Here is a 13,039-nt window from a genome sequence, read left to right as displayed (position 1 = left end):
AAAAAAAAGCCAAGTTCCAGTGGATTCACTGCCAAATTCTCTAAGTTTTAGAGATTTAATGCTAATACTCCTCACTTTAAACTTTTCAATGAAATCAAGAAATGGAATTCTCCCAAAGTCATTATCATGATTCCAAAAAAAAGGATCCAACCTATAAAGATAGCTAACTACAACCCAATCTCTCTAATGAACACAGATGCAAAAATCTTTAATAAGATACTAGGATACAGGATGCAACAAATCATCAAAAAGGCCATAAATTACACCCAAGCAGGACTCATCCCACAGATGCAGGGATGTGGTAGGTCACAGCTGGGGCTTCTCAGAGGTGGCTGGATTTAGGGTGTGTGATGCTGAAATTAAGTGTGTGATGTTGGGATTAGAGGAGTGTGATTACTAAATCAGTCCAAAAGTTTGGCATAGTTATAGGATGGATAATGGGAAGGCCCACCCTGAGTGGTAGTATATTCCACCCTGGATGGGATATCAGAGACAGAAAGAAGGCTTGCTACAGTCACTTGCTCCTTCACTGCTTCACCGCTTTGCTGCCTTCTGCTCGCCATGAACTGTTTCTCCTCCTTGATGCCCTTCTGCCCTGCTACCCTGCCTTAAAGCCAACCAACTATGAACCAAAACTTACACAAACTGTGAGCTATAATAAACCTTTCCTCCTTGAAGTTTGGGTGTTGAGTATTTTGTCTCAGCACAAGAAAAGTAACTAAAGACAATACAACAAATTAATAAATGTAATACACCACATTAATAAAGCAAAGACAAAAATCACATGACTATCTCAATTGACGGAGAAAAGGCCTTTGACAAAATCCAACATTTATTCACATTAAAAACCTTCAAAAAGCTGAACCTGGTGGCACACACTTGTGATCTCAGCACTTCGGAGGCTGAGGTGGGAGGATTGTTATTTCAAGACCAACCTGAACTACAAGGCCCTGTCTCAAAAAGGGGAAAAAAACTTCCAAGGAAATAGGTATAGAAGTAATTTGTATCTTAATCTGACAGAAGCCATTTACAACAAACCAATGGCCAACATCATATTAAATGGGGAGAAGTGAAAAGGTTTCCCTTTAAAATAAGGAACAAGACAGGATGTGCTCTATTACCACTACAGTTCAATATAGGTCTTGAAACATTAGACAAAGCAATCAGGTAAGAGAAAGAAATAAAAAGGACGTGTACAGGAAAAAGAAGTCAAATTATTATTTGAATAATGACATGATTCTTTACACATAAAACTAAAATAATTCTACCAATAGAGTCCCATAATTCGATACAAATTCAGTAGCATGACAGAATACAAAGTCAACACACAAAAATCTATAGCATTGCTGTATACCAATAATAAACTCCCTGAGAAATTAGGGAAATACTACCCTTCATAATACATCAAGAAAATATTAGGGCTTGGCTCACAAGTGCAAGGTCCCGAATTCAATCCCCAGTACCAAAAAAAAGAAAAAGAAAAAATTAAATACTTAGGAATTAACCTAGCTAAAGAAGTAAAAGAGCTGCACAACAAAAACTATAGTAGTCTGAAACAGGAGATCAAACAGGATGTCAGAAAATGGAAAGATAGCCACTATTCTTGGATAAGCAGAACTAAGTCAGTCAAAATGGTCATCAGTCAAAACTGGTATACAGATTTAATAAAATCCCATCAAAATACCAAGAGCATTCCTCATCAAACTACAGAAAAATAATCCTAAAATTGATATAGAACCAGAACAGACCTAAAATAGCAGAAGCAATTTTGAGCAACAAGAATAAGGCAGGAGGCATCAGAATCCCAGGCTTCAAGTTATACTACAACAGTGATAAAAACAGTATGGTAGGGCCAAAAACAAAGAAAAAAGTAAAACCAGACATGTCAACCAATGGAACAGCATAAAGCATACAGAAGCAGATCCAGGCACATTTACCTTATCTGAGCCAAAAACTTATGCTGGAAGACAGTCTCTTTAGCTAAAGTTGCTGCTGGGTAAAACTCGCTATCCATATACAGAAGAATGAATTTAGACCTGTATCTCTCATCATGAACTAAACTAAAATCAAAATGGATCAAAATATCTAAATATTAAAGCAAACACTGTGCTAGAAGATAAAATAGGTAAAACTCTTTTTTAAGACATAGGTATAGGCAAGGACTTTATAAACAGAACCCCAAATGCATAAAGAAATACCAAGAATCAACAATGGGGTAATAGCCAAATTAAAAAGCTTCTGCACAGCAAAAGAAACAGTTAACAAAGTGAAGAGACAACCTAAAGAATGGAAAAAACTTTTGTCGACTATCTCTTGGACTAATATTGTAGAAGACTAATATCTAGCATATATGAATCCTTAGAAAAATCAGAGATCCTCTCCAAAATAAAAGATCTAATCAAGGGGCCAGGGATGTAGCTCACTAGTACCACACTGCCTGGCAAGTGCAAGGTCCTGAGTTCAATCCCCAGTATGGGGTGGGGAGTTCCAATCCAAAAGTGGGCAACTCAGGCTGGGGATTTAGCTCAGTGGCACTGTGCCAGCCTCACAAGCACAAGGTCCTAAGTTTGATCCCTGGTACCACCAAAAAAAAAAAAAAAAAAAAAAAAGAGAGAGAGAGAAAAAGAAAAAAGTGGGCAACTGAAATGAATAGACTTCTCAGAAGAAATATAAATGGCCAATGAATACAGAAAAAAATGTCCAACACCTCTGGCTATTACAAAAATGCATATTAAAACAACAGCGAGCCGGGAATTTAGCTCAGTGGTTCTGCCGCTTGCCTTTCAAGCGCAAGGACCCGAGTTCGATCCCTAGTACCAAAAAAAAAAGCGATATTCCATCTTACTCCAGAAACAAATGGGTCTCATCAAGATAATCAAATAAATGTCAGCACAGCTAAGGGCACAGCTAAGCTACATTACTGGTGGGAATATGAACTGATAACACCACTATGAAAACCTGATGGAGATCCCTCAAAAAAACTAACACTAGAAATCCATTTGACCCAGCTATTCCCCTTCTTGGTATGTCCCTAAAGGAATTAAAGAGATCATTCCACAGTGATACATACATACCACCATTTACACGCAGCACACTTCTCAATAGCTAAGTCCCACAAATGGCCCATGTATATCCATCCACAAAGGAATGGATGAAGAAAAGGTGGTATTTATACACATAGAGCACCACTCTGACATAAACAAAGTGAAACTTGAATCACTTGGAGGAAAATGGATGTACGTTGAGATCATAATGTTAAAGTGAAATAAATCAGACATACAAATATTTCATGGTTTCTTTTATGAGACACTCAAAATAGAAATAAAGAGCAAAATAAAAGATAATAGGAAATAGCAAGATAGATCTTTTACATATGGGAAAGGCACCAAGAGATTGAAGGAGGGGAAAGGAGGGAGAGAAAGGAGATTTAAAAAAAAAATTAAGATGGTATGGAAAAGTACCAACTCCTCATGAGGAATGTGCTACAAACATGTACTAATAAAAATAAATAATCCCTCCCCAAAAAGTCATCATGTTTTGTTATGGTGGTACTGAGGATTAAACACAAGGTTGTCACACTGAACTACATCCCTGATCCTTTTTATTCTGAGACAGGGTCTCACTAAATCACTAAATTGTCCAGGCTGGATTTGAACTTTTAACGTCTTATCTCAACATCCCAGAGCTGAACTGGTGTACACCACAACACTCAGCTCCATGAGTTTTAACACATTCACTGTCTAACCATTTGGATTGTGCAGAGTCCTTCAACAAGATTATTGACTATTCCATGGTCCTGGGGTGACTCTGTCTTCCTGGGTCTTCCTTGATTATTCCCAATGTAACAGAAAGTGGAACAGGAGCTGGGGATGCCATGGTTACCAGTCCAGGGCTAAGTCCTTGCCCTCCCAGAGGTGGTATTACCAGCACCAAGAGGTTCAGAAACCAAAACTCCCCAAGAGCAGAAATGAAAAGCTGAGGGAACTACAGAAAAAAGACGCCAAGATGGAAAGATGGAAAAGTTCACAAAGTCCAACAAATTAGGAGGTCCACACAGACAAGCAGGAGTGGAAGACAGGAAGGCATCTGTGAAGTAACTCATTTCCCACCTTTGCCTGCCTGGGTTTGAGAGAGAAATGGCTCAAGTTCAAGGCCAAAAGATGCAAAGAGCTGCACCAGCAGCCAGAGGGGAGGGGAGGTTTCAAGTGTCAAAACACAATGTGTTGGGCCGGCGATTTAGCTCAGTGGCACCGTGCCTGCCTTACAAGCACGAGGGTCCTGAGTTCCATGGGGAACGACTACGACGACGACAACAACAAAGTGTAAAAGCTTCCAGGAAGCACAGCTTGTGTCGAACTGGAGCTTCCAAGGGAAAAAAGAAGACGACACTGATGGCTGAGCACGTTACAGGGCTGGCAACAGTGAGGAAGGGAGAGCAGTTAAGTTGGAGAACGCCGAGGTGCTGGCTGAGGATGGCGAGTGGCGACAAAGGCCCAGAGAAGAAAACAGACCCAAGATTTGCTCTGGCAATGGGCTGTAAGCAGGGAGTGAGGGAAGGAAGGAAGGCACCAAGGGTGACTCTGGGGTTTTGACTTACGAAACTGAGAGAGCAGCTGTGTCATTGACTAAAAGGAGGAAGACAAGAGAAGGGAATGGTTTTAGAAAGCAGGGAGATAATCAAAAGTGTGGAGTCTTGCACTTAAAGTTTGTGGAATAGCAAGTGGGAAGCAAGTCTGGAATTCACAGGCGTGAGCTATGGGGAGAAGTCCTCAGCATGAAAGGTGATTCGATGCGATGGTGAGACAAGACCGCCACCCCAGGGGAGAGAGGTGAGAGAAGCCCAGGATCAGTTCTGACAGGTCAGCCCTCACAGCCAGGGGGCGAGGGAGAAGTCCATTGGCTATTTATGTTTTTCTGGAAGATTACCTTATTTTATTACATTTGGTTTTGTTTCTTCTTTTTTTTTTGGTACTGGCGATTGAACTCCAGTCCTTGTGCTTGCGAGGCAGGAGGCGGAACCACTGAGCTAAATCTCCAGCCCAGTTTGTTTCATTTTTAATTTGGGGGAGGAAGCAGTGGTTCTCCCTTCAGCCTCCCTCTGCACCCTCGTTCTCTTCTTCTTATCCTAAACAGACTTGCCAAAAGCTGTGCTGTGCTGGTTTGTCCTCAAAGGACCAGCTTTGGAGTTTAGCATTTCTATTTGTTTCACATTTTTCCCATGTTTTCTTAATTCTTTTCCTCACTTTCATTAGGCTCATTTTTAACCTTGTTTTTGAAGTTACTGGTGATAAATCCTTTATGTATTTTATTTGCACTGCCAACATTTTACTTCCTTACCAAAGCTTAAAACATTCTAAGTCTCCTTTCTCACATCTCTGCCAAGTCTGTATCCAGATCACCTCAAAGTGCAAATCACTTCCCAGCCTCGGGGTCTAAAAACTCCTTGAACTATTCCCTAGTAGGAACTGAATAAAGTTTAAACCATCACAACATTCTTATTTAAAGAAAGAAAGTTTCCTTCCAAAGTCTGTGTGAATGTTCCAAAAGCCTGTTCCAGGCAAGGGATGTGGTTCAGAGGTACAGCACTTGCCTCGCATATGTGTGAGGCCCTGGGTTCCATTCCCAGCACTGCCCCCAAAAAAGAAAAAAAAAAAAAGCAGTCTGTCCCTCAGAAGTGGTGGGACTCTGCCAGGAGCCCTCAGAACACTCACAGCATGGCGATGCCCCAGTGCTTCCCAGCCCGCTCTCCAGCTGCCTGGAAACCAGAGAGTCCGATGAGGGCCACTGTGGGCGTAATGGTCAGCGGCCCAATGTATCGCAGCAGAGCCCCAGGCAGGCCAAGGAGCCCGATGACCACTTCTATCAATGAGGACATGATGATGGCACCCTGGATCTGAAAGAGACGGACACACATGAGAGTGAGCAGTGTGGATATCACACACTCTGAGTATCACCTGCAACTGTGACTGACAATTCTGCAAGCCAACAAGTGGTTACACCATACGGCAGGCACAAAAGTCGGCAAGTCCAAGGGACCCCACCCAAGATTCAGTGGAACAAAAGAGGCCGAACAAACTTGAGTGTGACATCCCTGAAGGAAGAATGACAGAAAGGGGCACCTGACACAAGGCTTTTCCCACCGATGGGTAAGACAGAAAAATTCCCATTTGAAATACATTTTAAAACCAGCCTTCCAGGAACACCGCAGTACTCAAACTCTGTGCTCTTGGAGCACATTTAAAAGGTAAAATTTCTAAAGGAACTCTATTTTACAGATGCACGTATCTGTGCTAAATTCTAATGATCTCATGGGTTTGGGAAAATACACACACAGTTAGTTGTTCTTCATGCCTGGCGACTGCCAGCCACTGCTCTTGTTCAAGTGTGCTTTGGCAGACAAATACCATGCTGTTTTCAACAAATAGAGGCTGATGCCAGGGCCAGCCCATTCTGCTGTCAGTTGACAGTGTCAGTAGCTCCTGAGTCTGGAGCCGCAGCCGGCTGTGGCTGCACTGAGGTGAGCCAGCACGTCTGTAGGTCTGCAGGCGGAAGGGGGCAACTCGGTTTGTAGACACAGAGCCATCACTAAATATAGTTTAATAACAGAAATAAACACCTCATAGTTGAAAAGGAAAAGAAGGCCTTAGTAAAAGCAACTGTGATTTCTTGGGTGCAACCAGCATTGTAGCCGAGAAGAAACACAAAGAAGCCACAAGTGGACAACGATCTCGTCCTTTACCTCTCTGATCCGCGGATACCAGATGTGTTCTGTGTGCAACAACTCTGCTGTTCCATTGGCAACTGAAATATCTTGAAAACAAAAACAAAGACAAAGGTTTTCTTGGAGTGATGCTGCTGTTTCACAGGACATAATTCATTTTACCCTTTAAGAAGCATTTCCCCCATTACATGTACACTGGTATCATTACCTATCCCTAAAATTGAACCTGCAACAGTAGGGCTCGTCATACTGCAAGGTGGATCCCCAGCACTAATTTACTCGAATGTACTCATCCACTAGAGCTCCCTAACGTGTCAAAAGCTGACGGAAGTGGTGCTACCCATTACTAGTATCAGCTTCACGCAGAAACCAACCTTTCCAAGCAGCTAACTGAAATGTCGGACCACAAGGTTGCTGGACTGAGGTTGTAAAACCTTAGATAAAACAGAGGGCTTTTTCCAATTCCTAAGTCAAATTAATGGTCACAAAGTAACCCCTAGGAGCAAGGAAGGAAATGAAGGCTGGAAAGCATGGCTCCTAGAACCTCAAAATATTTAACTGTATTTTCAGAGTATGACAGGTCTGACTTTGACTTTCTCAATTTTTTTTTTCTTTTCCTGACCTGATCAGATTCCTTAAGGATCTCTGCAATCACTAAGGAAGGGGAATGAAAGTCATTTGCAGAAAACCACAGTAGCCAGATCCTTAAAAAGCAAAGATGATCCACAGAAGGGATGCTGATGCAGCCAAGAGAGTGATTACGGGTGGGTCATAAAATCCACTGAAAGAGAGAGGCAGGAAAGCAGCACCAATGTTTTTCTACTCCTTTCCCATTATTTATCACTTTCATTAGCATAGAGAAATGAGGTCATTTCTGGTCCTTACTTGCTCTAGGGTTAGGAATGAACGAGTGGATAGAAAGAGAGAGGCAGACACGTCCACAGGCTGGAGCACTCTAGGCTGTTTATGGGTCGGGGTACTCTGCCGAATTTCAGAAGGAGCGAACGCCGCTCCGGGCAGCATGCCCAGGCCTCCCTTTTATCACCTGCATTAAAGGACCCCAATGACATATGTGGAAATAACTGCAATTACCTGTGGTGTTACATTTCCATTTATCTAAAGACAGGATGGCTCGAGCAGGGGCCAAAAATGCAAAAGCACTGGCCTGAAACAGGGGTAACCTAAAAGAAACGAGACCAAAACCATGATCACGGCATCGGGAACTACCGAGGTAGTTCACTATTTGCAGCTTAACAGTCTTTTCCATAGACACACAGCACATGAGTAATGTAGGCACACCTGGAAGAAAGCCCCACTCTGCACAGATCTATGGGCACTCCATCCTCCCCTCCTGCCACTCTGCCCCCAAGCAGCTCCAGGGGAAACCCTGTGGTCAGTGCCAGCACCCCAACACCAGCCCCTGCCATGGCCGGCCCCTGCCATCGCCACCTTCCCCCTTGGGGGTGGGGGCTATTCCTAGGGACATCAGTGCACATCTGCTATGTCTCCCACTCCTCTTCAAGCTCTTATCAGTTACCACTGGAAAAACCCTGTCTCCCTCTGTTGTACCATTTTGTGAGTCAAAAAAACCATTCTAGTCATAAAAGCATTAAACTCATTAAAGTAATAAAATCATGTTAGAGATCTAGCTGTATCAAAAAGGAAAGCTATAAGTTACAAGGTGACAGTAGATATCATAAATACGGTGTTTAATCATAAAAAATACTCAGGTGTTCTAACAGATTTCAAAGGGCCGAGAAGGTTGGCAGACTCTCCATTAAACTTCCTGTCCATCTTCTCAAATTAAATACAGAGACCCTCAAATGCCACCATTCAGTTATACTTTGGGTAATTCATATTGACTTCATGAATAATTTAGCTACTCAAAGATTCTGTCATTTTTATTGGCAATGTACATCACTTTAGCTAAGCTGTAACAGAGTGGCTCTGTTGATCAGCATGAGAACTTAAATGACTTTTTTCTCATTACTTGGGGGTAAAATATAAAACTGCCTTCTGCTGTTTCCCGGTTAAAGAACTGCCAGGCACCCACTTCATTAACTGCCCCCTGCGACCCTTCCAATGAGGCGGGAGGGAACCCAGCCTCCTCCCCCTCTGAGCTGGGACAGCAAGTCCTGCCCCCAGAGAAATAAAAACAGGACCAAGAAGCGGAAGTGGCTCTGGACAAATGACAAGCAGCTGCTTTGCAAGTCCAGAACCCGGTACAATCCATGATGAGCCAGATGAGAGTCAATGCTCCTTTGTCACAATGCCCTCCTGGCCACCAATTTAGTCATGCAATGAAATCAACCAAGTAGGCAGGATGGGTTTTAGGACAGAAGTGAGCCACACAGTAAAACCAGATGCACTGCTGGCAGCCATTCACAGGGCACACCCACCACCAACCATCCAGGTATAATTACCTGCCCCAGGGGGCCCGGCACAGAGCTGTCAAGAGTGGAAGTGAAGGTCACCCAAAGTAGGAAAGTACTTCAAAGGGGGAAGATCAGGTGCCTTATACAATTCCTTAGGCACAAATCTTCAGGAACACACTGCAGAGGTCAAGGGGGTCAGCACGCCATTAGGAATGCATGCAAGTCATTTCTAATGGTCCAAAGCATGTCTATTTTACGACAGTTTCAGACTGCAAGCAATGTACCTTCAGGGAACATAATATAAACAGCAAGCAGCATTCAGAGAGCTTGTACTTAGGAGCACCACCACCACACTGCACCAATGAGTCCCTGGAAGTAGCAGGAGTCAAGACTGGCTCTGGGTTTCATTCCTCAGACAAGCTGATCTTGGTACCTTTTAGGGCAAGCATTTTATGGCTTATCCGGGACAAAAGGCCAGAAGAGTACTGCTCAGAGAACCTTCCACACTGGCCAGGACCCTGGATTGCTGAGAGTGGGTGGCACCAGTGAAAGCCTCTCACTATGAGCTGGGAGGAACTGCCCAGGCCACAACACATGCTCACCATTTGGCCAGGCAGTGTACCTCTGAAACCGGCAGCATTAAGTCAGTAGCCTGAACGAAATGATCTCAGGGAAGTGATGGTAAGATCTCGTGAATGCACTCAGGGGCACAGGTGGCAGAGCTATTTTCCAGCTGACCAGCAATGTCCTGAAGCTGTTCAATCCTCCACTCCTCCTCTGCAACCACTGCAGGATCTGCCTAGGAGGCACCAAGCCCATGCTTTAAACATCATTTTTAGGCAAGGCTGAGCCTGCGTACCCGTCTTGGGGTGATGGATTCATCACTTTGTCACTTCATAAACATTTCTCACATATCTGCTTGACAAAGACACAATAAAAGCAGATACAACAGTGGGAAGAAACTATGTGCCCTTGGTCTAGGAAGAGCAGCAATGTGAATGGTGCAGGGCACTGCGGGGCTCTGTGGACTTGGGGAACGAGAAGTACTGTGCCACATGCAGAAGAGGCTGAGCCCTCCAGGCAGGAAAAAGGGAGGTGCAAACTGAGAGTCCCATGACAGATCCGGGACCCCTTGAGAACTGTGAACTCTTAACTAGGAGGTAGGCACAAAGAGAGACAGGGAAGGGTCAGAGGGGACCGATGAAGGGGCCCCTGCATGCTACTGAAGGGCCTTGCTCTGGAAGCATCACTTTGGGGGAACTGGGGCAGGTGACCATGCCCTGGAAGCTTTCCTCAGTCGTGAAAGAACCAAACCATGGAGGAGGGTCTGACACGGTTTCACGTGCAGCCAGCCTCTGCCCTACTGACTCTGAGCCAGCAAAGATCGGGTTCGGCACACATCCCTTGGCCTCTTACTTGGCCATAGTCCCTGCTGAGATGCTCCTCTGGCTGATCTGCCTGACACCATTGAGGCTGGGATCCTGAAAGGAGCATGTGGGGCCATTTCACCACCACCGCATACCCAGACCCAACCAACAATGAACTGAAGGCATTGCTTACAAATGTTCTTTGAAAGAAATTTTGCTAGACTGGAAATGAAAAGGATAAGCCTTCTTGATATGTTGATTTTTAACTGCAAACTTGCAAGAGGACACCATTTAAATTCAAAGCAGTCAGGATAGAGATTGGAGGACATGTGCATGAATTTCACAGTAAACTCAGATAGAAAACCTCCTCTGGTGCCATCAGAGAAAGGTGGGAAGAAGCTGAGATGACTGCTGGTCCCACAGGAAGCACCATGAAGGTACAACGTGTATTTGTTTAGAAACTAAGCTGTTTAAAGGAAAATAAGAACAAAACTCATCACAGATAGGGCTCTCTGCCTGGCTTCCTTGATCTACCATGAGCAACCAAAGCTGGTACACAACCTTTCACCACCAAATGAACATTGACTCAAGTCTGGGCTGCAGGGCAAATTTGAATAATAAGCTCTAAGAGATGTGAGTATATCTGGCTTTGAGGAGATATAGTTCATCCTTCTATCCGTTACCAGCAGCGTGTGTCCTTAGCGCCTTTAATAAAAAAGCAAACCACAATGTGTCAAAGAAACCTTTTTCTTAATTGGTAACATTTTCCTATTGTTTATATGCGTATCCACCTATCCATCTGCCCACCTCTCAGCCAAACTGTTAGAAAGTAGCTTGCACACCTAGTACATGCTGTACTTCAGCAGGCATTTCTTAAGAGTAAGCACACAGTTCTACATCACTAACTTTCCCTTATCACATCCAAGAAAATAACATTAATTTAATAATGTAATCTATTATCCAGGCATATTGAAATTTATTATTTCATCCAATGCAATCCAATATCCTATATAATGTACTGTGGTTAGGGTATGGGTATTTTGTGCTGCTACTGTGTCACATCAGGACCCCTGCATGTCTGGATGTCCCACTTGGTAGGGATGCTTGCTTAGGGCAGTGGTTGCTGTATGTAACTCTCCATGTGAAAAGTATTTTTTGCCATTTATAATTAATAAACAATTTGTAGGGCGATTCTTAGACGTGTAGATGGCATATCACCATCTGCTTTACATGCTAACACAGGGATTTAAATATTATAATTTTTCAATTTTACCATCCCATCTATATTTATCAACATCTTTTTGCAAAGAAGTACTTTCCTTTTTTTCCAACATTATCTTTTCCTTTCTATTCTCTGAACATCATTGTAGACTGATGAATTCTCTTCTCACTCCATGATTTAGTTTTCCAGCATGACTATTCTTAATAATTAAATTGTCCCATCGCTTCTTGGCCTTTTGGCTAAGATCAAGTGTAATAATTAAATTGTCCCAATTTGTCCAAAGCAGCCTGTTCAAGCCAGTTCCTGCTCTTTTTGACAAAGCCATCCTCACTTTCCCTCCCTTTCTCCCTCATTCTTTGAGTAAGTCTGACTTTCTGGTCTGAGGTGGTTTAGGTTCAGTTTGTCCTTTCTTCAGTTCAAACCCTGGAGTCAACCACTTTGCCAGGAAGCCCTGGCTTGTTAAAATGGAGAATGGTGGTTAGGAACCAAGACCTCAGCTCTAGGTGGTCTTGCTGTCACTCGGGTACCACTGTTGCTAGCAATGCCTTTTTAATTTTTTTTTTTAAATCTTGAGATCATAATGACACCAGTGATTCAACCTACTACCACTGGTCCTTTCGTCCTTTCCATATTTTTATCTCTCCCTTTTCTTTGAAAAATCTCCTTTTCAAACACAATAGTAGCAACTATTCTAGGTAAAGGGTTTGTTAGCATATAAGACCTTTCTTTACAACTTAAAGATCTGGCTGGGTACAGAGGAAAATGCAGAGCTCTTCCCAGGCGTGACAACATCCCATATATTGATCAGCAGTTGTGCATTTCACTGCCCACATGGGCAGAAACTCACAAGACTGCACATATAGAAAGGGTGTATTTTATAATAGGTCAATTACCATCAGTAGAGAGTACTTTACAAAATTTTGTCGGCTAGGATCTTCAGGCAGTGTGGGATATATTCCTTAAGATGTTAGTTATACATAACAATCCCAACATTTAAGAGGGAAAGTAGGGCTAGGGATTTAGCTCAGTGGTTCTGCTGCATGCCTTGTAAGTACAAGGACCTGAGTTTGATCCCCAGTACCCAACAAACAAACAAGAAAAGAGGAGAAGAGAAAAGAAAAAGAAAGAAAGTAAAAGAGCTTCCTCTCTCTTTGTAGTGGGGACTACTCTGTCCCCCACTCCTGTATTGTGTTGCTTCTGTCAGTCACCTGCCTAAAGAGGAGGATAAGGAGGCAAGAGCAGAGGTCATGAGGAAGAGAATGAGCAGTTCAGAGCATGAGGTATGCCAGGCAGTAGGGCTTGAGAGTCCAAAAAAAAAAAAAATTTTTTTTGAGAGATATATATAAATATAAAT

The 13,039-nt window shown here is 43.1% G+C and overlaps 1 protein-coding gene across 2 annotated transcripts in view; it reads right to left on the bottom strand.

Annotated features, from left to right (window-relative positions):
• The window catches only part of Slc23a2 (solute carrier family 23 member 2), a 114,256-nt gene that overhangs the window by 29,210 nt on the left and 72,007 nt on the right, over nucleotides 1–13,039 (bottom strand). For both annotated transcript variants that reach the window (XM_033761198.1, XM_010607533.2), the window contains exons 6-8: nucleotides 7,814–7,902; nucleotides 6,740–6,810; nucleotides 5,712–5,893 (exon numbers count right to left, since the gene is read on the bottom strand). In XM_033761198.1, the coding sequence (XP_033617089.1) occupies nucleotides 5,712–5,893; nucleotides 6,740–6,810; nucleotides 7,814–7,902 (342 nt within the window). The remainder of the gene's footprint in view (nucleotides 1–5,711; nucleotides 5,894–6,739; nucleotides 6,811–7,813; nucleotides 7,903–13,039) is intronic.

This window comes from Fukomys damarensis, unplaced genomic scaffold (genome assembly GCF_012274545.1).
Source record: "Fukomys damarensis isolate Sample0158 unplaced genomic scaffold, DMR_v1.0_HiC HiC_scaffold_7, whole genome shotgun sequence".
NCBI classification, from domain to species: domain Eukaryota; kingdom Metazoa; phylum Chordata; class Mammalia; order Rodentia; family Bathyergidae; genus Fukomys; species Fukomys damarensis.
The sequence above is the reverse complement of the archived record's forward strand: the minus strand, read 5'-3'. Positions and strand labels throughout refer to the sequence as shown.